General features: G+C 40.6%; 1 protein-coding gene across 4 annotated transcripts in view; it reads left to right on the forward strand.

The window, feature by feature from the left end:
• Positions 1–23,145, forward strand: part of LOC309626986 (endophilin-A3) — a 651,420-nt gene that overhangs the window by 341,027 nt on the left and 287,248 nt on the right. For all 4 annotated transcript variants that reach the window (XM_082388458.1, XM_082388455.1, XM_082388460.1 and 1 more), the window contains one exon: positions 4,483–4,602. In XM_082388458.1, coding sequence (XP_082244584.1) covers positions 4,483–4,602 — 120 coding nt within the window. The remainder of the gene's footprint in view (positions 1–4,482; positions 4,603–23,145) is intronic.

Genomic DNA, 23,145 nt, shown 5'->3' on the forward strand with positions numbered 1-23,145 from the left:
ATTATGATGCTGTAAATATATATGTGTAGGAAATGAAAACGATGTCTTCCAAATTTCTGTCTTTAGCCTTAGACCTCCGTTATGAGCTCCAGACTTGCATATTGAACAGCCAGCTCAAGCTTTCCACGTGGATGGATGTCTCATACACATCTCAGACTTCACGTGACCCAAACAGACCCAAACTTTCTGCCCCTCCCCAGCAGATCCCTTCCTGCCTCAGGGCAACCCACCCATTGAATCTTTTTTTTTTTTCCTTAAAGAACTTTTCTTCTTACTACTTACATCTCTTATTTATTTATTTATTTAAGCTGCGCTGGGTCTTAGTTGCGGCATGCGGGATCTTTGTTGCAGCATGCGGGATCTTTAGTTGCGGCATGCAGACTTTTAGTTGTGGCATGTGGACTCTTAGTTGCAGCATGCAAGTGGGATCTAGTTCCCCGACCAGGGATCGAACCTGGGCCCCCTGCATTGGGCGCGCAGAGTCTCACCCAGTGGACCGCCACGGAAGTCCCTCATACTGAATCTTTTGTAGCCTGTTGCTCAAGCCCAAACCTGGAAGTCATCCTTGATTCCTTGCTTTTTCTCACCTGTCAGTAACTTCTAGTCTATCTACCTCTCCCCTTCACCACGGCCGTCCTCCCAGTCAAAGGAATCATCCCTTCTCAACTGGATTAGTGCAGCGGCCTTCTAATTGATCTATATGATTCCATCTTGCATCCTCCTAACCTATCCTCCACAAAGCAGTCAGTGTTAACTGAAATCTATAGTTCTTCAACTCCTTGCCATGACCTGTAAGGCTTTGAATGTCCCAGCTCCTCCTTTCTCTTATTTCCATTTCATGCACTTTTTTCCTTGTTCACACTGGATCCAGCCGCACTGACTTCCTTTGTGATCTGCAGTCCCACTGACCTGCTTCCCACCTTAGGGCTTTTGTACTTGCTTTCTTTTCATCATGAATGTTCATCCTTGGCTCTTTGAGTGACTGGTTCCTTCTTACCTGTTAGGTATTAGCTTAAACCTTGTCTTCTCAGGTACGCCTTCCTCATTTTCTTATCTAAAGTTAAACAACCCTCTCCCAACCTTATTCTCATATCCCCCTGTTTATTTCCTTTATAGCACTTAGAGCTTTAATTTTCTTGTTTATGAATTTGTTTGCTTATTTTATTATGTATCTCTTCCCACTAGAGTATAACCTTCATGAAAAGAGGGACCTTATCTTCCTTGTACGTCATTGTATTCATAGCACTTAGAACAGTTTCAGGCATGTAGTAGGTGCTCAATAAATATGTGTTGAATGTATGGTCAACTGAAGATAAGCATCATACTGGGAGGCCCTGTGTATTCAGGGAGCTGATTTCAGGTGTTGATCCTAGGCTGCTCCCAGCCCCCACTGTTTGGTAAAACGATCTAACTGTGTCTTTGCACATGGCCAGTAACATGTTCCAGCCCTGGCTCCTGCTCTGTGGTGTTTGGCAAGTCTCTTCACTTTCAGAGCCTTAGTTTACTCATTTCTAAAGAAAGGAGTTTGACCTGGATGACTTCTAAGGCCTCTTCAGGCCTTTAAAACTATGATTCTACCATCTCTGAAGCCAATAGAGGCAAACAACAACAACAACTAACTTTTATCGATATTTCGCTAAGCATTTTGGTAATCAGTGTCTATGAATTACGTTAAGATAGAATCCATTCTTTACCAGCAGTTATATAAAATTTGGCCCTGAGGTTTACCTAGATGTGTTTTTATCCTTGGTGAGAAGAGTGATACTTTTACACATACTCAAACTTCCTAGGAAACATACAGAGACATACATTTGACTATCAAATTCACCTCTTATTTTCACGTGGAAGTTTTTATTCCCGCCTCACCTTTTTAAACCCTGATAAATACAATGTAAAGTTTGGAACAGTGGCTCACAAAGTGGAAGGTAATCAGCTATAGTTATAATAAAGTCATAAGTGTCTGCTGTTTTTTTCCCACACTAATGAATACTGAGGGCTGGAAAGCTTTACTACCAGGAAGACTTTTTGCTTTTTCTGATATTTCATGCAGAGCCCCATAGAACACTGCTAAAGCGTGTGAGAGTCCGGTTGTCTGCGGAGGCTGTGGCATTAGCTCCCCTTCCTTTTCCTCCCAAGGTCACTTAGGAACAATCTCCAGCACTTATCAGAGAGCTGGCCGGCCAGGTCTGACAGATGTATTCTGTGCCCTTGCCTGGGCCTGATCAGACCTCCTTTCCAGGCTCTTGACACCGTGGCTTTGCTGTGGACCTCAGGGTGACCATGCTAACTTTTAGAGCAGAGCCTCCCCACAGGAAGGTGACATAACAGAGAAAACCTCCACAGAGCACCCGGTGGTGGTCTGAACAGTGGGGTGACAGACACGTGTCAAGGGTGGCTTCACAGTGTAGCAGATAGAACATCCACAGGCGTTTTTCCAATTTCCCTCACTCAGGTAGGAGTCACTGGGCCTCAAGCAGGCCATTCAGAAGGAGGGCAAAGGAGATCTGGGGCTGCAGGGCTCTGGGAAGATTCCTGTCTCTTGCTTGTTGCTGAGCCCCTCATGTGAATGAAATTTAATGAGAAAATCTTGAAATTCTTTGAACAGGGTAGGGCTCACCAAAACACAGACTTATCTGTTCGAAGTGCCTTAACAAAGCTATCACGTCTTGATTTCTTTTTTTTAACGTGTAGCGTTCAAATGGCTGTTTTTGCTTTAACCGCAGTTCCTGCTGCAGTTTGGAATTGTGACCCCCGGTGGAGCAGAGGTGTTAGAGGGGTACTTTTATTCCCCACTCCTCCTATTTGCAGAAAATGATTTCCTCGGAGTTACACCCGTGGCCTCTCACTCTGTTTCTTGCTCACTCCTTCTGGAGCAGGGGGAGTGAGGTACCCTGTTGGGGGCAGAGTCATGGACCCGTGTTTTTGATCATGTGGGGCTAAGCACTGGGGGTTCCATCTCCTTTATCTCGTTCCTCCTTGAACCAGTCAAGGCAGTGATCCGAATAAGCCCTCTGCATGCTCCAACATCCCTTGGATGGGGGCGTGGCAAGTGTTGGTAGCAAGTCCATTGGGCCATTGTGTCCAAGCCATATTCTCCAACAGATGATGTCCTTTCTGTCTCCCCTTGACCCCAATAAATGGCGCTTACGTCTACCGATTCAGATGCCAGGGCATGAGCTTTCCTTGAATCCAATGGAGTCTTTCTGCAAAATCCATGTTTATTTAATCTTGGATTTTTTAATATAAACATACAAAGCATTATGAGAAAAAAGTCTCAAAGGAAATACATCAAAACAATTAAAAGTGGTTATTATAGGTTGGAGTATTTATGGGCAGTTTTTATTTTATTTTGCACTCATCTAAATTTTCTAAAGTTTCTGGAAGGAACATGCACTTCTGTTATAGTATGGAAAAAATAAGTTTGTTTCTCACTCTTTCACCAAACAATCAAAAACAGAAAGAAAGAAAGAAAAGGAAAGAGAAAGAAAGTACATCCTAGAAACAATGGATTTGTAACAACAGAACTTAAGCAAGTTAACCTCACCGTGGCTGCATTGCTGGAAGGTTGTGGGCCAGAGGAAGGAACAGGTGTCAGGGAGTAAATACTGTGTGAGCTGATTTGAGGTGGCCCAGGGTGCTATCCTGGTCTAACAGCCCCTCAACACAGATACCTGGTGTGTCTCACATGGCCTTTGCCAAGAGAGGGCACTTCCCTTTTTTAAAAAAAATTTTATTGAAGTATAGTTGATTTACAATGTTGTGTTAATTTCTGCTGTGCAGCAAAGTGACTCAGTTATACATATATATATATACAGATATATATGTGTATATATACACATATCTGTATATACATATATACAGATATGTGTATATATACACATATATATACATTCTTTTTTATATTCTTTTCCATTATGGTGTATCACAGGATATTGAATACAGTTCTCTATGCTATACGGTAGGACCTTGTTGTTTATCCATCCTATATATACTAGTTTGCATCTGCTAATCCCAAACTCCCAATCCATCCTTCCCCTACTCCCGTCCCCCTTGGCAACCACAAGTCTGTTCTCTATGTCTTTTGAGTCTGTTTCTGTTTCACAGATAGGTTCATTTGTGTTGTATTTTAGATTCCATGTATAAGTGATATCATATGGTATTTGTCTTTCTCTGTTTGACTTAGTTCACTTAGTATGATAATCTCTAGGTCTAATGCCATTGTTGCTGCAAATGGCATTATTTCATTCTTTTTTATGGCTGAGTAATATTCCATTGTGTATATGTACCACATCTTCTTTATCCATTCGTCTGTCGAGGGACATTTAGGTTGTTTCCACGTCTAGGCTATTGTAAATAGGCACTTCCCTTTTCTTGGTACAGCCTTTTGGTGGGTGGATTCTCTTGGACTCACCCTTTTCAGAGACTGCCTGTTGGGAGTCCTTACTGGGGCCTTATTTGTAACCAAGTGATCTTGCCTTTCAGACCACAGCAGAGAAGTCTCCTGGGGCCTATTTCCTTCCTGAGTTTGCACTCTCCCCTCAGGGAAGTTTTCTGGAAGATACAACAGGGGAGCAGTTCCTCACGTACCGCTATGACGACCAGGTAAGAACTTCATTAAAGAGCCTATTTTTGGCTTTGCCATTTGCCAATGGGCAGGAAACAGTTTCTCAAAAATAACTTCAAAATAATTATATTTCCTCCTTGTCACCACTTATATAATAGACCCATTACACCAGGAAGGACCCTAAGACTCTGGGCTGTTCACGCTTGCATGTAGCTTCCTGCACAGTGTGTGGTTCTCACCCTGGTTGGGGCATTGCCTTGAGTGACACATTCTCTTATTTTTCATCAGAAATATTTCCATATTAATATAAATATGTAAATTCGTTCATTTCAGCTACTGCCAAATTCATCATGTAATTCTGAAGTTATCCAAAAGTTCTGTTTTCTGATTAAGCTTTACTTTCTTTGCCCTCTTAGCTCTTACTTTATTTCTTTTACCAGCACCAAAACTTTTCTTTTCAAAGCCCATTTTCCAGAAAGGGAAAACATATGCATGCCTCTGTGTGAGGGCGCGTGTGTGTGCACAGGCGTGTGTGTTTAAATCACTGCACGAAACCCGACTGGAGAGTGAGGCCGTGCTTGGCTGAGATGGAGAAACCGCACACTCGCGACTGTGACCCTCCATTCTCGATTCACATTGATGCCCTAACAGCACGGAAGATGACATATGTCTTTGAAATCACTCACAACTCGTTTGAAACAGAGAATGTCAATTTTGCCAAAGGCAGAGGTTTCTAGCTGATAGGGCCTGAACTTCTGAGGCAGTGGTGCAAACTGGGCTAGGATTTAGGATGATGAGTGACGTTGAAAGATCTGGTAGACCTTGGCACCTAAGGGGCCAGGTGTGGGTGAGGAATGGGGCAAGAATGTCTTCTCACGGGACATGACGGGGTGGAGGAAGATGGCCCAGGGACCGAGGTCCGCTGTGCTATCCTGATCTGTGTGGTCAAGGCTGGTGAGTTCTGGCTTGAGTTGCGCAGGGCCTAGTTAGGGGGTGAAAGATATTGCTCGGAAGGAGCGGCTCTGGGAAGGTCAGTCTGCCAGCATGGGTAGATGTAAGATGTGACAGCAGGGAGTGGTACGCGGCTCTGGGGCTGGCTTGGAGGTGGGCAGAGTGCAGATGAGGCTGGGAGGAGGATTAAAGTCTCCGGCAGCGTAACTGGTTGATGAACGATGGAGCATGGAGGGCGGGTAGAGACATCTATTGCAGGGTGTTCTGTATCCCAGCTCAGGGGGAGGCACCATTGATTTTGATCCTCAGCGTCTACTGAGTGACCTGTGCTTGGTACATTGAGCTCTGCAGCTGGGATTGGGGTGAGGGGCAGGCTGTGAACCAGTGCACCCAGCTGTGAGCAGGATGCTATCCAGGTAGTCAGGGGCAGGGGTGGGATGAGACCAGTTGTTTTTTTTTTAATCAAAATTGTCAACATCGATCATTTAAGTTCCCTGAATAGCGAGTCCACAAATAGTTATTACAGGGAGCAGGGGTGGGGTGGAAGGTGATTCGATATTCATGTTATAGACCCCAGTTAGTCCTTTGGACAGACATTTGAGCCTGGTTGCTAAGAGGGCCCAAACCATCACATTGCCTTTTGACCTTCTCCCTGATGGATTTTTAGAGGGCCTATGATTTATGGCTCCTTTTAATCAAGAAATTAATGCTCTAACAGGTTTTCATATGAGAGCTTCAGAGAAACTAACTGAGGAGGCAGTGAAGGATAGAAGAGAGTGTCTGGAAAATCACAAGCTCCGTGTTTTTTAATTAAAGAGTGGTTGATGCCTTCTCCAGGTTCTGCAGATAAATGATATTTAATATAATAACAATATAAAAGCTAGCAAAAGAGGAAAGTAAGCCCCTTTAGTCTTTCCAAAAGGCCTAAAGCAGATGTTAAAAGTGTGTGGCACGCCGTGGAAATTTTGTCCTGGGACACAGTGTTCCAGAGAGCCCCAGTGAATAGCATATGAAAACATTCTGTGTTGGCCCCCACTGTGTATTTCTTTTAAGGGAAAAGAACAAGGTCAAACTATAACAAGCCAATAATAGCACCTACCCTCTGCTACTAAAGGCAAAGAAAATAGGCCTTTGTACCAAACTAGGTGTATCTGTTGAATGAATCTCAAGAATGTAATCATCTAGAGACTGTTAACCCATCAGCCCAAGCCTTGATTCTCTTTTCTCTTAATGCTGAGTGTGCAGACTGCACTGTCAAATCAAGGAGCTTCTTAGGCTCAGGGGAGAAGTTAGATCAAATATGACTCAGTTTGAAAACTCCCCCTATCCTGTAACATACCATAAAATGTGAAGAACATCTAAGAACATAGACTCAGGAGTCAGACTGCTTTGGATTTGAACTCCATTTCTGATGTTTTATTTGCTATGTGACTTCCGACAAGTTACTTCACTTCTCTGTGCCTCAGTTTTGTCATCTGTGAAATATATGATGGTGTCAACCTCACGGAAATGTTTTAAGGATTAAAGGAGATAATTCATATGTCTCCCTGCACAGGTTCTGGAGCATATAAGCCCTTAATCTAGCTATTGTTATTGCTAGTAGTATTATTTGCAAAGACTCAATTCAGAGAATCTCAGATATTCTTATGCTAAAGAAAAGGAAGAAGCATATTCTCCATTAATATCAAAGGACCTCACACAATATGTTCAATTTTTTATTAAGGTATAACAAGCATATAGTAAAGTACACCCATATCTGAAGTGTAGAACTTGGTAAGTTTTTAAATAACTTTACACCTCTGTAGCCACCACCCAGATCCAGCAATTAAACATTCCCAGCACCCTAGGAAGCTCCTTGGGCCCCTTCTGGTCAATATCCCTCACCCAAGAAGTAACCACCATCCTGACTTCTATCACTCTTATAGATACGTTTTGGTTTTTACTTTTATTTTTTATATAAATGGAATCATACAGCACACACTCATTTGTGTTTGGCTTCTTTCACACATCATGATGACTGAAGGGTTCAACCAAGTTGCTGGATCCAACATAATTCAGGGTTTAATGTCTGTCTGTTGCGCTCTTTGGAACGAACTGTCTCATATTGGAACAGATCGCAGCATATTGGGTGGCATGCAGCATTGTTCTTGCACAGAAGTTCCCAGGTTGTCCCTCAAAGGTTTTCAGGGCAGCCCCTCCAAAGATTCCATACCGGGAGTGTGGTGGAGGCGGTTTTCCAGAGTAGCCTTTGTTCCATCCCAGCAGGTGCTGGCATTTCATGGTCAGAAATAGGTATAGGTCTGTGTGAGTTGCCACCCAGGGCAGTCAGTGTCTGTGCTGTCATGTCGCTTAAGTACACCTACCTGTGGAGTTTGCGAGTATGTGCCAAAGGCACTGTCCTGCTGTCCCAACGGCCTGAAATCAGAGTGACAAAAGTGCTTATGCTGCGGGCGCTGCTGTCTGGTTACTGAAGTTGTTGGGTCAAAACTGGGTTCACTAGGAACTTTCTACCTATCAAATACTCATTTGATAAAACGGGAAGCAAGCAGATGGTGTGTTTGCTCTCTTCGACGACCCCTGTAGGACTTTTTTTTTTTTTTTTTAATTTAAGAACATTTTTATTGAAGTATAGTTGATTTACAATATTGTGTTAGTTTTAGGTGTACAGTAAAGTGATTCAGGTGTATATATCTTATTATTTTTTTCAGGTTATTTTCCACTATACGTTATTACAAAATATTGAATATTGTTCCCTGTGTTATACAGTAAATTGGTTTTTTTTTTTGAATTTTATTTTTTTATATAGCCTGTAGGACTTTTAAAAGTATTTTATTCCGGTGTATTTTCATGAAGACCTTCAGGTCACTCTTCAAATGTCTCCTGGATTAGGTGTCTGGAAAACTAATAACCCTGAGGCCAGTAAAGCACAGCTGTGATATAGGCTGTGTTTAATGAGTCACATAAAAGGCACGCTGTGGATTATACAGGGGACTGAGGTGGCTTCTAGTGAAGTAAGCCGTTCTGAGGCCAACTGGGTAGCCGTGCGGTTCAGTGCACACAGGACTAGTCAGACAGCCTTCGTATTGCTTCTGCCACTAATTGGCTTGCAATTTAACAAAGTTATCCAACATCTTTGGAACACAGATGCCTCATTTGTCTTGAAAAACAAAGCGACCGTATTTCATGATCCAAAATCCTTCCCCCCAAAACAGTCTATTTTTCGAAACTACAAAATGATTATTCTGCATTGCAGAGTGTTAATTGGATCATTCTGATTATCGAGGCAGGCTTGCCAGCAATGCAGTAAACTGTTACTTAGAGAATCATAGAATTTTACAACTGGTGGAGACTTTGGCTCAAATGCCTCATTTTACAAGTCAAGAAAACAGAGCCTCTGAATATGCAAATGACTTACTCAAGGACACCCGGATGGTTATGTGAAAAAAACTAAAACTTACACTCCACACCTCAGGCTCCCCGACTCTGAGATACATCCAGTTGCTTCTCTCAGAAGAATCGCCTAGAAAATTATCTCTTTTCCCAAAAATCCCGGTTCCACTGTTATGGTGAATAGGGCTTTGGAGACATTAGTAGATCCAAGGGAATGATTTCATATTCATGGGTTGCTTCATCATCAGCTCATTCTTAACTCCTTCGGGAATTTGGAATTAACCATTCTGATAGCATTTATAGGGAGAATTATTTTCACAGTAGGAATGACATTGTTTTCAAGTTCTGGGTGAAACATGGTAGCGGAGATGAAAATGGCACCGACTTCCCATGTAGTGAGCAGATCCTTGGAATGAAAGCGTTCTGACATTCGGTTGCATCCGTGGTACAAGGTAGTTAAAATGTGTTAGTTTGGGATGACTTGCTAAGGAGCTTGTGGTGGAAAGCCTTGTTAGGCAGCCAGCCTTTGGGGTAGATTCTTTGGTCATTCCTCATGGTGGTTTTAGAGTTTTGTCCCCCAGAGGACCTGTTCACAGGCAAGCAGCTGAGTGTTGGCCGGTTCTAGGAAGTGGAGTCTTGAATTCTGCAGTTTGTTCTTTCTCCCATCGCTGATGAGGCAGAACTGAGAGCTGCTCAGTGTCTGCCTGAGTCTCTTTCTGGGAAAGAGGATGGCGAGTCTTCCCATCCTGCCCTTCAGCTCACTGAAGCTTTAGATGTGGGGCTTCATGAGTTGTCATGGGACTGACTTAAAAGTCTGTCCCACGATTCGTGTTTCTCCGTTGAAAGTCATTTCTTTTCTTTTCTTTTTTTTTTTTTTTAAATGTTAGGGGAACTCTTTGTTTTGCACAAATATTCTTTTCTTTTTGTGTCTTATTTTTTTAGCGTTTGTTAGGTGCAGGGAAATGTGGAAGCTACATCTTCCCAGATTTTGTGGATTGGCTATAATGTGCTTCCTCCTTGTGGGCAGCTGTGGTGGGATAAAGGGGGTTAAGCACACTTAGAAATTCATGCCCGTGTGCATTTTCCTGTGGTCCAAGGATTGTCTTTTCGTGTGCACGTGTTGATGTAATGTCTACCTTGCCACCTTAGGCTACAAAGCACCAAAAGGCTGAAAAACAAAAGCAAAAACAAAAACAAAAAACACCCAAAGCATTAACTTGAATTCCAGGCATGTGGGATAAGGCTGGGTGTTCATTTAGTGGTAGGTTCTGACTTTCCTAAAACTAACCTAGGGTAAATTCTAACATAAGCTTGCGGAGATTTGGAAGAGAACGACCTTGATTTCATGTCGCAGAGGTCCTTTTATACTGTCTATACCCATCATCCTTTCTCCCCTGTTACCTTCTGTCTCCCCTGTAACTCCAGGTAAGGAGCCCCTGGCTGATCTGGCATTTGTTTTGTCTCTTTCTGCCCACGTTTAAGTGGATTCAAGATGTTTTTTCAAGTTAACATTGCTGTTAGCTATACTCTGATCTACCGTTGCTTTCAGCGACCTCGATTTCCAAATTCTTATTGTCTCCTGCTGCTTCCTCCTCCTCCTTTTAGCTCTTAAAAATCTGACTTCCAGTATCTCCTACTTCCACACCCCCCCTCACCTTAGACGGGCATCCTTTTCAAGAATTTCACTTCCTTTCCTGAAGTCAAATCCAGGGTTTGGTGCAAATCATTCTACATCTGTAAAATGCTATGTTTGTAAAATTCTGTGTTTGTCAGAATCCTAAGGCCTTACGACGTCATCAATGGAGTCATAGTTGATTCTTTGCTTTCCTCCCCTGGATGCCGTTGACTGCTTACTTGTGTGATTTCTCGTTTCAAAACGCCTCTCCAATTTGTATTTTCTTTACTGTTTCCATCACCAGGGAGGTAGAGGGCTGGATGTGCGGCCCAGCCCTGACAGGCATCTGGAATTGTAGCATGACAGAGTTGGAAGGAAGTTTAGGGACTCTGTTTTTTCAGGTGAGGAGTCTGAGCCCCAGAGAGGAACAGTGTCTTACCCAGGATCACACAGCCAGGCAGTAGCAAAGCCAAGTGCCTGTTCTTTGCCCTGAAGCTCAGTTAAGACATTTTTACATCTAATCTGCGGGAAGGAAAAGTATGAGAGCAATGTTTAAATGAATTTTTAATACGAGTCGTAACAATAATATATTAATAATGAAGGCTTTGTGTAGTCTTCTTTCTAAACTTCTTTTAAATGTCTTTTTTTCTTCAACGATTATGACAAACCAAATTTTCCTCTTCCTTATTTAATTATTGATTTATGCATTCTTTCTAAGGACAAGAAATCTGTTTGCTGTGAGTCCATCTTTCTCAAAGTAACTTCTTCCGAACTTTTCATGAATATCTTGGCCGGGAGCTTCATTGTGGTTAAACTGTTGGCAGGCCTCAGAAATATCACTTGATGTTTCCAAGTTATTTATGTAATAGTTTTTAACTTGGGAAGTATATACCAACTTTTGAAGTTTCTAGTGAAGGGAAATGGCCTTAGCCCTCGGACATATAGGGTATTGTCATTGTCTTTGGGGATCTAGATCACATATTCTCCACATAGGAGAGTTTTCTGTGTTGTTTCTGGCCTATGTGTAAAATGTTTTTAAGCAGCGAGCCATTTGAATTTGAATAGTTCATTCCTTTGTTAGTGAGTAATGTTGGTCAAATGTAGTTACGCTCCTTCGATATTCCAAAGATTTAGCGATCTAATGAGGAGGCGAGCTCATGGTCTGTTAGGAGAAGACAGGAACACACTGATTGGAATGACTTGTCCTCGATTCCTAGTTCAGGCGCGCTGCAAATACACGAACACTGCGCACGCAACCGTACGTGCTGTTCTGATTGGCTTTGGCACACGTGGAGTCTGAATTTCATTATCATCGAGCGTTTCACACATCAGCTCGCTCTCAAGCATAAAAGAATTAGGTCTGTTAAATGGAGAGTCAGTTCCAGCCTCTGAAACATGCAAACATTCTCCTCTTCTAACACTGTCTCCCTTGACTCATTTTTGGGATACCGTGTCATTTTTCAAATCACTTTCATCAGGTGGGTTAAATGGTAGATACAAGCTGGTGAAGTTCAAAACGGTCCCAGATGCAGTATCCCCTACACGTCCCTCACTGCAGTCAGGATTGCTGAGAGACAGGGCCCTTGCTGGCTGTGCCCAGACTTCTCTTCTCTCTGAGATCTGGCCAGTCCCTGCCCAGAGATGTTCTGGGTCTTCAAGCACTTTGAGACTAGGTCACTTCCAGTCATTCTACTGTGTCACCCTCAATCCTTGGATGAAAGAAAGCAAGTGGGCCCCCCCTCTCTGCTCTGCTCCGAAATGCGTGTTTCTCTTAAATGAATGCCAGGGCTTGCATTCTGTTGTGGTCTCTCTTCTTCAGGCATAGCAAAGGGAGTGGGTTTTATTGGTGTCTTGCTATCTTGGGCCAATGCTGGGCTAGGGCCAGGAAGCTCGCCTTGCAGGCTTGCTATGAGGGTGGGGAGTAAATGGCAGGTGGAAGACTCACTGGAAGCATGTTATTTCTTTCTCTTGTCAAGGACGACAGAGATTGAGAGAGCTACAAAACAAAGGTGAGTTGATTTGCTGGCCGGCCGAGAGAGAGCCATGTCAGGCAAGAAAGGACTTTGCTGATTTTCTCCAAGCTGAAGTTGGAAGGGCTAGATGTCGAGGCAATAATGGAATTTTTTCCCTATCATGAGGGATTTTAAGCATTATGTTTTGATTGGCTTATTTCGAGTTTGGAAATGTTTCTTTCTGTTGGGCCAATTCTGGCCTACATCACAAAACTACAGGCATGCTTGCAAAGAGGTTCCTGATGGGCTAAGGCTCTGTGAGGTTTGGGTCATTCCATGGATGCTTTTGTCTGCTCATGTTTGAAGCTTCATCAGTCTGCACTGTGTTTTCTTGGGTGTGGTCTTTGGGTAGTGAAGGCATTCTTCAGAAATGGTTCTGGCACGTGGATGCCTGAGGCCGGTTGGAGAAGTACCTTGAAAGTGTCTATAGTGTTATTCTCTATCTTACCTTTTATGATTCTTGTAATATGAGCCTCATGTCAACTTTCGTAGGTGGCCAACTGTCCTAGTTTTCTTGGGACTGAGATAATCCAGGCAAACTGGAACAGTTGATCACCCAACTTTCCAGGCCGGACTTTTCTGTGCACTCTTGGGCTGGAGTTACCAATGGAGATCAGTGGCCCTGAGGTCGAGGTGCTGCTGGCTACGGTGCTTGGTGGGACATTCCAAGGGCAAGTGGGGGACAAGGGTGTAGGTGTTAGGGATGTCCCATTTGGACATTCTCTTGGCATTGCCTTCCAGTGAATTTCCAGGTCTGGTTTTATTAATGAAGCTTTCATGTGTCCATTCACTTGGGTCTTCTCCATCTGCCGTCTTTGCACAAATTGTCCCAGTTGCTTGGAACATCCTTCTCTGCTTCTTATCACCCCGCTCCCTCCCCTCACCTGGCATCTCTGTTGAACCCTTGTTCATCCTTCAGCTCAACTATTACTTCCTCAAGGAAGTCCCCTGATAGCATCCTCACCTTTCCTGCCCACCCAGGTGAGATTAGGTCTGCTTGCTTGCTTCCTTTCTTTAGCATCCTGGGAGCTTTTTTCTTGTAGCATTTTCTGCCTCTCAAGCAGGCTATCACTAACCTTCCTGGGTGGCAGGAGGGAGTGAGGAGAGAGGAGTGGGTGTAAAGAGAGTGCGCCTGGTCAGTTTGAATTTCTAGTGCTGTTCTGGGCGACTTATTTATCCAAACAGCAAATCCCGTGGAGATGCTGCATCATGAACTATTTCAAGAAAACATGATCCAGGATCTGAGGTTTGGAGCACTTTCGATGAGCCCCACGTCCCCAGGGTTGGCAGTGATAGCCCAGGACAGTGACGGATGGCTTTTAATATTGCCTCTTCCCAGAAACCGTTTCAATTACATTCGTCATTCTGCACATGCAGAAATGCACAATCGTTTTGGACAGGTTTCCACTTCTAAAAGTTCGTAATATGTGGCTGCTTTCAGGAATACATTTGAGTTATGTGGAAATTAAAGTACATAACATAACAGACACCCCTCTTTCCAGAACTGGATCTAACTCATTAAGGATGTTACCAAGTCCTTAAAGAGGACTTTAACCTCTCCTCCGAGGTTCTGACATTAATTCCCCCTCTTCTGCTCCCAGCACAGGGATTATTTCCTCCTCTGACTCTCCACTGGGCTCTGAGCCTCTTCGGGGTAGGGACTGTGTCTTTTCATCACCACAGGCTCAGATCTTACTTCATGGCCTGGCACGTGGTAGACGCACAATGAACGTTTGCTTGTTGAAGGTTCCGTCCCTTGTCAAAAACCTTAAGTGGGTCCCATTGGTTTACTTCTCTGAAATAGCTCATTCCTGACTGGCATTCAAGTCCCTACATAGCTTGGTCCCTTATCCCCCATTTCTTTTTGTGTGCCCAGTGCTCTGGCCAAAATGGACTTCAGGTCCTTTCCAGCCTTTGCCTGTGCCAGGCCCTTGGCCGGCCAAGCTCCTCACTGAATGTCTGTGTTTCCTGCAGTGCCCGGCTTAGACAGCATCTCCTCCAGGTAGCTTTGAGAGAAGTTCCTCAGGGTGAAGCGCTTTCTTTCTGTTCTTTGGAGAGGAGCAGCTCATTCTTACTTAGGGCCCCAAGGCTTCATCTGGGTTTGTAATTATTTATGTGGATGTCTTATCTCTTCTACTAGAATAAGAGCAATTCTAGAGCAAGCCTGTGTAACTTCTCTGTGTCTCCCATGGACACCGAGTGGATAGAAGGCCGACTTCCAGCAGTGACAAGACTTGGAGAAATTCTAACTATACCTTTATTGCTGAGTTTTCTTTAAGGAATGGAATAAATGCTTCAAAAATGTTATTCATCCTTGATTATAGCAAAGAGTCTATCCTGATTTCTTTCTTGTGTGCATGTGTGTGTATATTCCTTTCTATTTTTTACTTTCTACCTGCAGCTGTGGGGAAATATGTTCTTTCTTCCAAACACTGTTAGCCCAAGGCTTGGTTGGAGAATCAGATTGTTCTCTGTTTTTGGACACTGGCTGCTCTGCTTTCAATTCTCAACTTTTTCCATGTGGCAGACCACCAACAAGGACAGAACTCCTAGTCCTTTTGAGTGCATCCTTCTCTTAACCTCTTCCCTCCGGGATGTAACACTGACAAGTTTTTAATTCTGCCAAGTTTAAAATGGTTGAGAAATTTTTCCTGTCTCATTAGAAAAAGGCAAGATTTTTGACTCAAAAATTTGCCTTTGAATTAGGTTTCCGCTACATGAAAATACATGTGTATTGAATAGAGCTATGATATATTAAATATATACATTAAATACAACTATGCTCTCTATAAAAACCTAATCCTCAACACACCTTTCCCATGAAAGATTATAATGCTGTGAACTTAGGCGTTTCATATTTGACATCTGTGCTGGTAGCAGCAGTAGGATAAGGAACAGTCATTCATTCATTCCCTCAATAAATGTTGATTGAATCTCTGCAGCATGCCAGACCTTGTGCTGGGTGTGGGATGTAATGATGTGAAGTAGTATTGCATCCAAAATAACTCCTGCAATTCCAATCTCGAAAGCTAGGGAAGAGGAAGCTTTTTCTAGTTCAAATAAAACTAAGATTATAGCTGCCTTTATTAAGCAGCCTCTGTATACAGGAACTGTATCAGATATTACATGTGAGTTATAACTACAGTTACTCCTCAAAAAAAAAAAAAATCCTCTGTGTGTGCTCTGTGCAGCACATATACTAAAACTGACAATATGGGAAGGATTAGCGTGGCCCCTGTACAAGTTGGGATGAAATTTGTGAAGAGTTGAAAAAAAAAAGTGGGAGAGAATAAGGTATAGGGGCGAGGGATAGAAGCTAAGCTTCTCTGTATACATTTGAATTTGGAATCAAGCAAATAATTTACAAAACTCTAAAACAAAATTAGATTTAAAAAGTACGATCCCTAAAAAAAAAAAAAAAAATAACGCAACTGAAAAAATCTGTGTTTTCAGCTGAGGGCAGTAACCACATAGAGAAGAATTATTCCAAGTAACTTTAAGACATATTGATTTGACTGTAAGTGGGTATATCCAACGCCAAAAGGAACTAAAAATAAAATCACAAAACTTTTTGTAGGGATCACATTGTTGATGGTAGCATTGGCAATGCTATTCTGAGACTTCTATGGGGGTAATGTGGGATAAAGCAAATGAACAATACAGATGGATAATCTAATTTATATTTCTGGCATTCTTGAGAACCCAGATTCTCAGTGAAGGAGCGAGGGGATACAAATATAAGAGAGAAGAAATTAAGTAAAAACCCTATAGTCCTAAAATTGAACTGTAAGTATCTGTAAAAACTCCTAAGGTGTTTCATCTTAAACAAAAACAAAATGGAACATATTTTCACGCTCCATTCACTGAAAAGTCCTAAAAATGGTGACCAAATGGCCAACTTACTAGCAACTTACCTAATGTCCAGATTATGGTCTCTAAATACCATTTTCTACTTAAAAGGAACCAGAACTCCATGGAAAAATGGCTTATCCCAGGTCTATGGGGGGTGGAAATAAGCAAAATTAACCTGGGACATCATGTAATTACCAGGTAGTAAGGAAGCTGTCCAGACTAATAGTCCGATCGAAAGGCCTCAGCCAACTTGTAGAGACGCTTATGAGCATAAATTGGGACAATCTGAGCATCAGTAAGAATAAAAACTGCAAAGGATATATATATATCAACTATATTTAAATTCCTAAGTCAACAATGACACTAGAATGTATTAGTCAATGTTGGCAGGTGTTAGGGTATCAACTCATGACACTGGAAACCAATAAGGGGAGAAAAAACCCCAAACATTTATCCTGCCTTCTCTATATGACTGTGACCAAATAGTAGAGGAGGAGATTTTGTCTTAACAGAAATACTCCTGCTAGTAAATAAAGACGGGGTGACAGAATGAGTCTGTCATCACTGGGCAACCCCTAATGAATTTGATGTTTCTAGGCATTGAATATCAACAGCTGTGAATATCACAAGAAGAGAGACAACCAAACGTGATGCGTCACATGCTGGAAGAGCACAGTACCATCTGTGCTTCCCACCACCTCCCTAAAAAATAAAGGCTCTAGGGGATTCCCTGGCAGTCCAGTGGTTAGAGCACGGCGCTTTCACTGAGGGGCCCAGGTTCCATCCCAGGTCGGTCGGGGAACTAAATCCAGCAAGCCGCACCCGCGGCTACAACAACAACAACAAAAAATCAAGGCTCTAGATCCAACTGCCCATTTATAAGAAGTAACAGAGAAACAGGTACAGAGAAACGTTAAACTCATCCATGGGTCTGCAACACCAGAATCCAGACAGGAGGAAACTTTACAGGACAAACAACACAGTTTCTTCGACAAATACATTGTTAAAGAAAAAAAAAAAAAAAAGACTAGACGGGAACCAAAAAGATGAAAGGAGATGTAGAAGATATATCAACCAGTTGCAATATGTGGACCTTATTTGGATCCTGATTTAAACAAACAAGAAACCCCAAATGACAATACCATTTGTGACATAAGAAAATTGGAAAATTAATATTTTATTGTCAATTGCTAAATTTTAAGATGTGAAAACAGCATTGTGATTATGTTTAAAAAGAGTGTCTTTTGTAGAGGTACATGACAATGTTTACTGATAAAATGACATGATATTTTGCATTTGCTTCAAGATAATGGGGAGTAGGTGGGTGGTGGATGGATTAGAATTGACCTTGGGTTGCTGATTGTGGGGCAGAATGAGGGATCCTTGGGGTTCATTTTACTATTCTGCCTTTATGTATATTTGAAAATTTCCATAATAAAAAGTAAAAGGGTAACAATTACACAACAACAAAATGAAACAGCATTCCTGTGAGGTGGCTAGTATCATTTCATATTATTAATAAGGAAGTTGCAGCTTGGAAAAATTAATGACCTCATCAAACCTAGTCTTTCTCAAGGGAAGAGTTCATTTTTTCCCATACTAGGTTGCATACCTAAAATTAAATAATGCAAATTTAAAAATATCAAATTCACAAGAAAGAACTTGATTAGAAAAATATTTTGCAATTAGATGTTTATTCTATAGATGGTTCTTTAGTGTTTGGCTCCTGACCTCTTTGCCAGACTAAAATATGACATAAAATAGTTTTCATTAGTCCAAAATTATATGTACAATAAACTAAAGTTTAATTTATTAGTATTCCATGGGGCTTTGTAAAAGCATCCCATGATGTTTCACACATTCTGAAACCAGAACATGTTTGAGAAGTATTGATTTAGAGGTTGGTGACAAAAGGTATTTTGGAGTTCCAGCATTTACAAAGATAAGAATTGCATTCTGTATGACTGTGTTCAGCACTAAAATATTTTAAAAACACTAAGTATGCCCTGCAATTGCAAGTGAAACTGTGGTACCATTAACATATTTTACAAGTTGAGTCTATTTTGTGTCCTAACTTGGAGCAGCTTAATTTCCTGCCCCATTACAGGATAGTGCTCTTAGAACACAAGTATCCCAAATTCAACCCATTTTAAGACGTGGATTTATTAACGCCATGAACTTGGGGTAAATTCTTAGCGGAAATATTTTAAAAGCTTATTTTCTCTTAGTTTTAAGACAAAATAGTCACAGTTTTTAAGTTAAAAAATACTTCATTAAACTTGCCAAATTTTATTGCAGAATATTAGAATAAGAAGCCTAAAAAATAAATGCAAAAATCCTTTTGTTCTTTCCCAGGTTCAGATGAAGAGTATAGGAAGTCTTTTTTCTATACAGTTTAGTTATATATATTGATATAGATACATCGATATATATATAAATGTTGCAATTTATTTAGGAGCATAAGTACTTCTTAAGTTAGCAAAGCTGACCCATTTGGCAGAGCTATCAGAGGTTGCCTTGAAGTTTCATTTTGGTCTGCCATGTGTGATCTTGTAGCGATGCTCTGCATCTCTCTCTTAAGCCTCCCTCTTGCCACACAGTGCAGGAAATCTTGTTTTGAACGACCAGAATTCAGGAATTCCCTGGCGATCCAGTGGTTAAGACTCTGGCAGGGGGCGTGGGTTTGATCCCTGGTCAGGGAACTAAGATCCCATATGCTGCGATGTGAGGCCAAAAACAAACAAACAAACACCAGAATTCATCTGATCATCAATATCATTAAATACCTGGCATACGCTAATGCTCATGAGCATTTAGTGGTGTTGGGACCCCTCGGTCATTTTGCCCCACGTGCACCTGCTGGTGACTCCGACTCAGAGATTCCTTAGTAAAGGATTGGGGTGAATAAGGTGTCTTTCCCTACAGGTCTCTGAGAGACACCTCCCCCCCCCCACCACAACATACCCTCGTTTAACTCCTGCTCGGTTTTAATCTAATTCTAGATGGATTACTCTCTTTAAAAAAGTATAAGCAAGGGATGTCACAGAACCGAAAAAATGTTCTTCAGTTTGAGAGGAAGGGAACCTCCAATTCTCTTAACACTCTTAGATACTGCCTCCCTCCAAAATAGATTTGCAACAAGAAACCTAAGAAATACAGCACACTGACTGGTTTGTTTTTCAGTCATTACGTCTCTGAAACTCGCTTAGACCATCAGGCGGCAGAGCAGGCTGAGGTGAACAAAGACTAAAAAAGAGGAAAAGCATAGTTTCAAAGGAAATCAAGATGCAGGCGGTATTAAGCATTCTGGATTCAGCAGAAAATTGAATCAGTGAAAACAAATTTCAGAAATTTAGTAACAGAGGAAAAGGACAGGGAAATAAAATCGATGAGAAGGAGATTGTAGCTATGTTATACACATCTCAGAGAGCTAACCTATGTACTCACAAATGACAGAAGAGATCAGGTGGAAGAGAAGAAGACATTAAATATATGCTATAAGACATGTTTGATTTACTAAAAGCTTTTGTGAAAAAAATCCAAAAATATCACTAATATCTATGTTGATTGTATTGCATTCTGATTTCAAACAAAAAGTGGGAAGCAGCATTTCAGAATTTAGGAAATGCAGATATAGAAAAAATGAAGATATGGAGATCAATATAGCCCATGTTCTCTGAGTCTAAGTAATCCAAATAAACATTAAGAAAAGATGTTTTAAGCCAAAAAACTATAAACACTTAGAAATTTAAAAATATTCTCCTTAAGCAATGATTGATCAAAGAGGAAATGAGAAGTGTAATTACACACTTTGTAGGAAATAACAAAAAAGAGAATACTATCTCAAAAATCATAATTAACTATAATCTATTTTGAGGAGTAAACATATAGCCTCAAATACTTTAAGTAAATGTAAACATTTAATATAGTCAACAAGTGGTATTAGAACAATTGGTTAACTATTTAGAGGAAGTTAAAAGTCCTTTCCATATGCCAAAATAAATTCCATATGGACTGGAGAGTTAAATAAAAATTAAACCATAAAAATATAATAAGACTGTAAAAATAGATGTTTCTCAAATTTCTGATGGAGAAACTCATAATGGAAAATGAAGTGTATTGATGACTTTGACTACTTAGAAGGCTTAAAATGTATATTTATTGAAAATCATTCAAATGAAAAGTTAAAGGAAAATATATAATACAAATTATGTTAAAATACTTATTGTATAAAATACTTTGTAAGGAAAATAGATGGTTAAGGAAAATAATTTATTCTTCTAAAAGGAAAGCAAAAGACCCGTTAAGTCATATGGAAAGATTCAACTTCCCTTATAATCAATAAAATGTAAATCCAAGCAATGACCAAATAGCATCACCCCCCAGCTTTACTTAAAAAAGTATGAAAACCCAGTGCTGGTGATTATGATGGGAAAGATTAGGCTTATGTGATGCTATTGAATAATAATAAGTGCAACGCTTTGGTAAGCAGTTTTGAAACCTTTATTAGGAGCCTCAAAAATATGTTTACTTTTAGACCCAGCTAATGTCTTTTCTAAGAATGAATCAAGGGAATATTTTAAGTTTAAAAAAAAGGTTTATGCAAAAGTACATTGATCTCATCATTGTTTATAATATGTGAAAACCAGGACCAATCTAAATATTAAACCATAAGGAAATGGTTGAGCAAATTATGGGATTTCTAAGATGGAATATTACAAAATTTTTATTACATATACACTTTCAAAATAACATAGGACGCATTAATATTATGTCCATAAGTTGAAAGATTAGGTCACAAAATCATACAAGTCTCCAATTTTGTTCATATGTGGACAGAAAGAAAAACATCAAGAAATACCCCAAGCTGTTAACAGTGGTTATCTTTGGATTGTAGAATTATGGATGTTTCATATTTTCTTTTAAATATATTTTCCAGGTTTTCTGCAAATAACAGTATAATACTTTGATCGTTAAAACATGATAAATATTCTTTTTAAATAGTGATGAAGGACCACTCAGGGGGAGTGGCTAACAATACTGGGATACTTTGAAGGTTGGGGGCAATTTTAATAAATGGAAAGGATTGGGGAATGGATGTCCAAGACTCACACTTATTTAATAAGCGACCACCTTCTTCTGTGTCTGGTGGGTCATTGCCCTTCTTGTTTTTCTTTGAAGAACTTCACTAATGAGACAGAAGACCTCACCTTTACTTTTGTCTTCTACGGAGAAACTTTATTTTCCTGTGGAAACCTTTTCCTTTTTTCACTTTTCAGAGCAGAGGAGTCTGCAGGATTCAGCCTTGGGGGATGCATATGTTTGGGTGTTCAATTTCACCTACACAAACACACACACATTGATTCCCTTCCCTCTACATTTGGGTGAAATGCATACTGTAATGTGAACATGGATACCTGTCTATCAATACGAACACTAATCAATAAAGTGTTAGTTTGAAACAGTAATTTGCATTACTCATTAAAGTTGCTCATGTTAAATCATTTAATAGAATAATTTTGTGATTAAAAAGGTATAAAAAATTGAGGTTGGACATGTTTGACAAAGGAAGAGAACCCCCTAGAAATGTTCCCTTGCAGTAACACTCAAAACCTGAGAACTTGCACCCTGGTTTGAGAAAGATTTCCTTGAAAGGAAAACCCAGTCACTTTGGGTGATCCATCGACTTGAACACAATCATCAACGTAAATACAAAAGGGAACAGGGACATCCTTTGGCTATAATGTGTCCCCACCCTCAGATGAGCCTCAACATGCTTAGATTAATTTTTTAGATTATGTCTGCAATGGAAACTCAGCATAGAAAATTCAAAAATACTGGACTTCTATGGATCTCAGTTTGAAAAAGACCGCCCAGGTCTATGGTTTTTGCATTAATTTCAGAGGGACAGAATTGTCACAGAGCAGGTAACCTAGTGGTGTGGTATCTGACCTGTAGGTCTTAATTTTTTTTTTCTTTAAGAGATGGATAACATCTAAAAACTGACATTAAAAATCTGACGTTTAAAAATCACATGTGGGGGGAGTGGTAGTGGTGGGATGAATTGGGAGATTGGGATTGACATATATACACTAATATGTATAAAATAGATAACTAATAAGAACCTGCTGTATAAAAAATAAATTAAAAAAAAAAAAAGATACAGGAACAGATGAGGGTAGAGTAGGGGATAGGAACCCAGGCCTGAGGCCTGAGGAACACCACGGATGGAGGTTAGGTAGAGAAGAAAGAGCCAGGAACGCAAGGAGTTTGAAGAGGGAAGGACACTGCGGGAAGCTGACTACAACATTCCCATTATCTTGTTATCCTAAAGTTTCCCATGGTTTTGCCTCCATTCCGTAAGTTTGTAAGATTTTATTTCCTCATTTTTCTCCAGTGCCATTGCAAAAGAGGAAGTTTTCTTCTTGTTTTATGGGGAAGAAGCTCTTTGGTTTATCTCATTTTTATATTTCTGTTTACTTTTCTGTTAAAATAAAATGAAATTCTGATATGTGTTGCAATATGGTTGAATCTTGAAAACATTTTGCTGAGATAATCCAGACATAAAAGGATAAATATTGTATAATTCCATTTACATGAGATACCTAGAACAGGCAAATTCATAGAGACAGAAAGTAGAATAGAAGTTCCCAGGGGCTGGGCAGAGAGAGGAATGGGGAGTTGTTGTTTAATGGATATAGAGCTTCTGTTTGGATGATGAAAAAGTTCTGGAAATAGATAGAGGTAATGATTGCACAACA

This window comes from Balaenoptera borealis (assembly GCF_965194805.1).
Source record: "Balaenoptera borealis genome assembly, chromosome: 3".
Taxonomy (NCBI): Eukaryota; Metazoa; Chordata; class Mammalia; order Artiodactyla; family Balaenopteridae; genus Balaenoptera; species Balaenoptera borealis.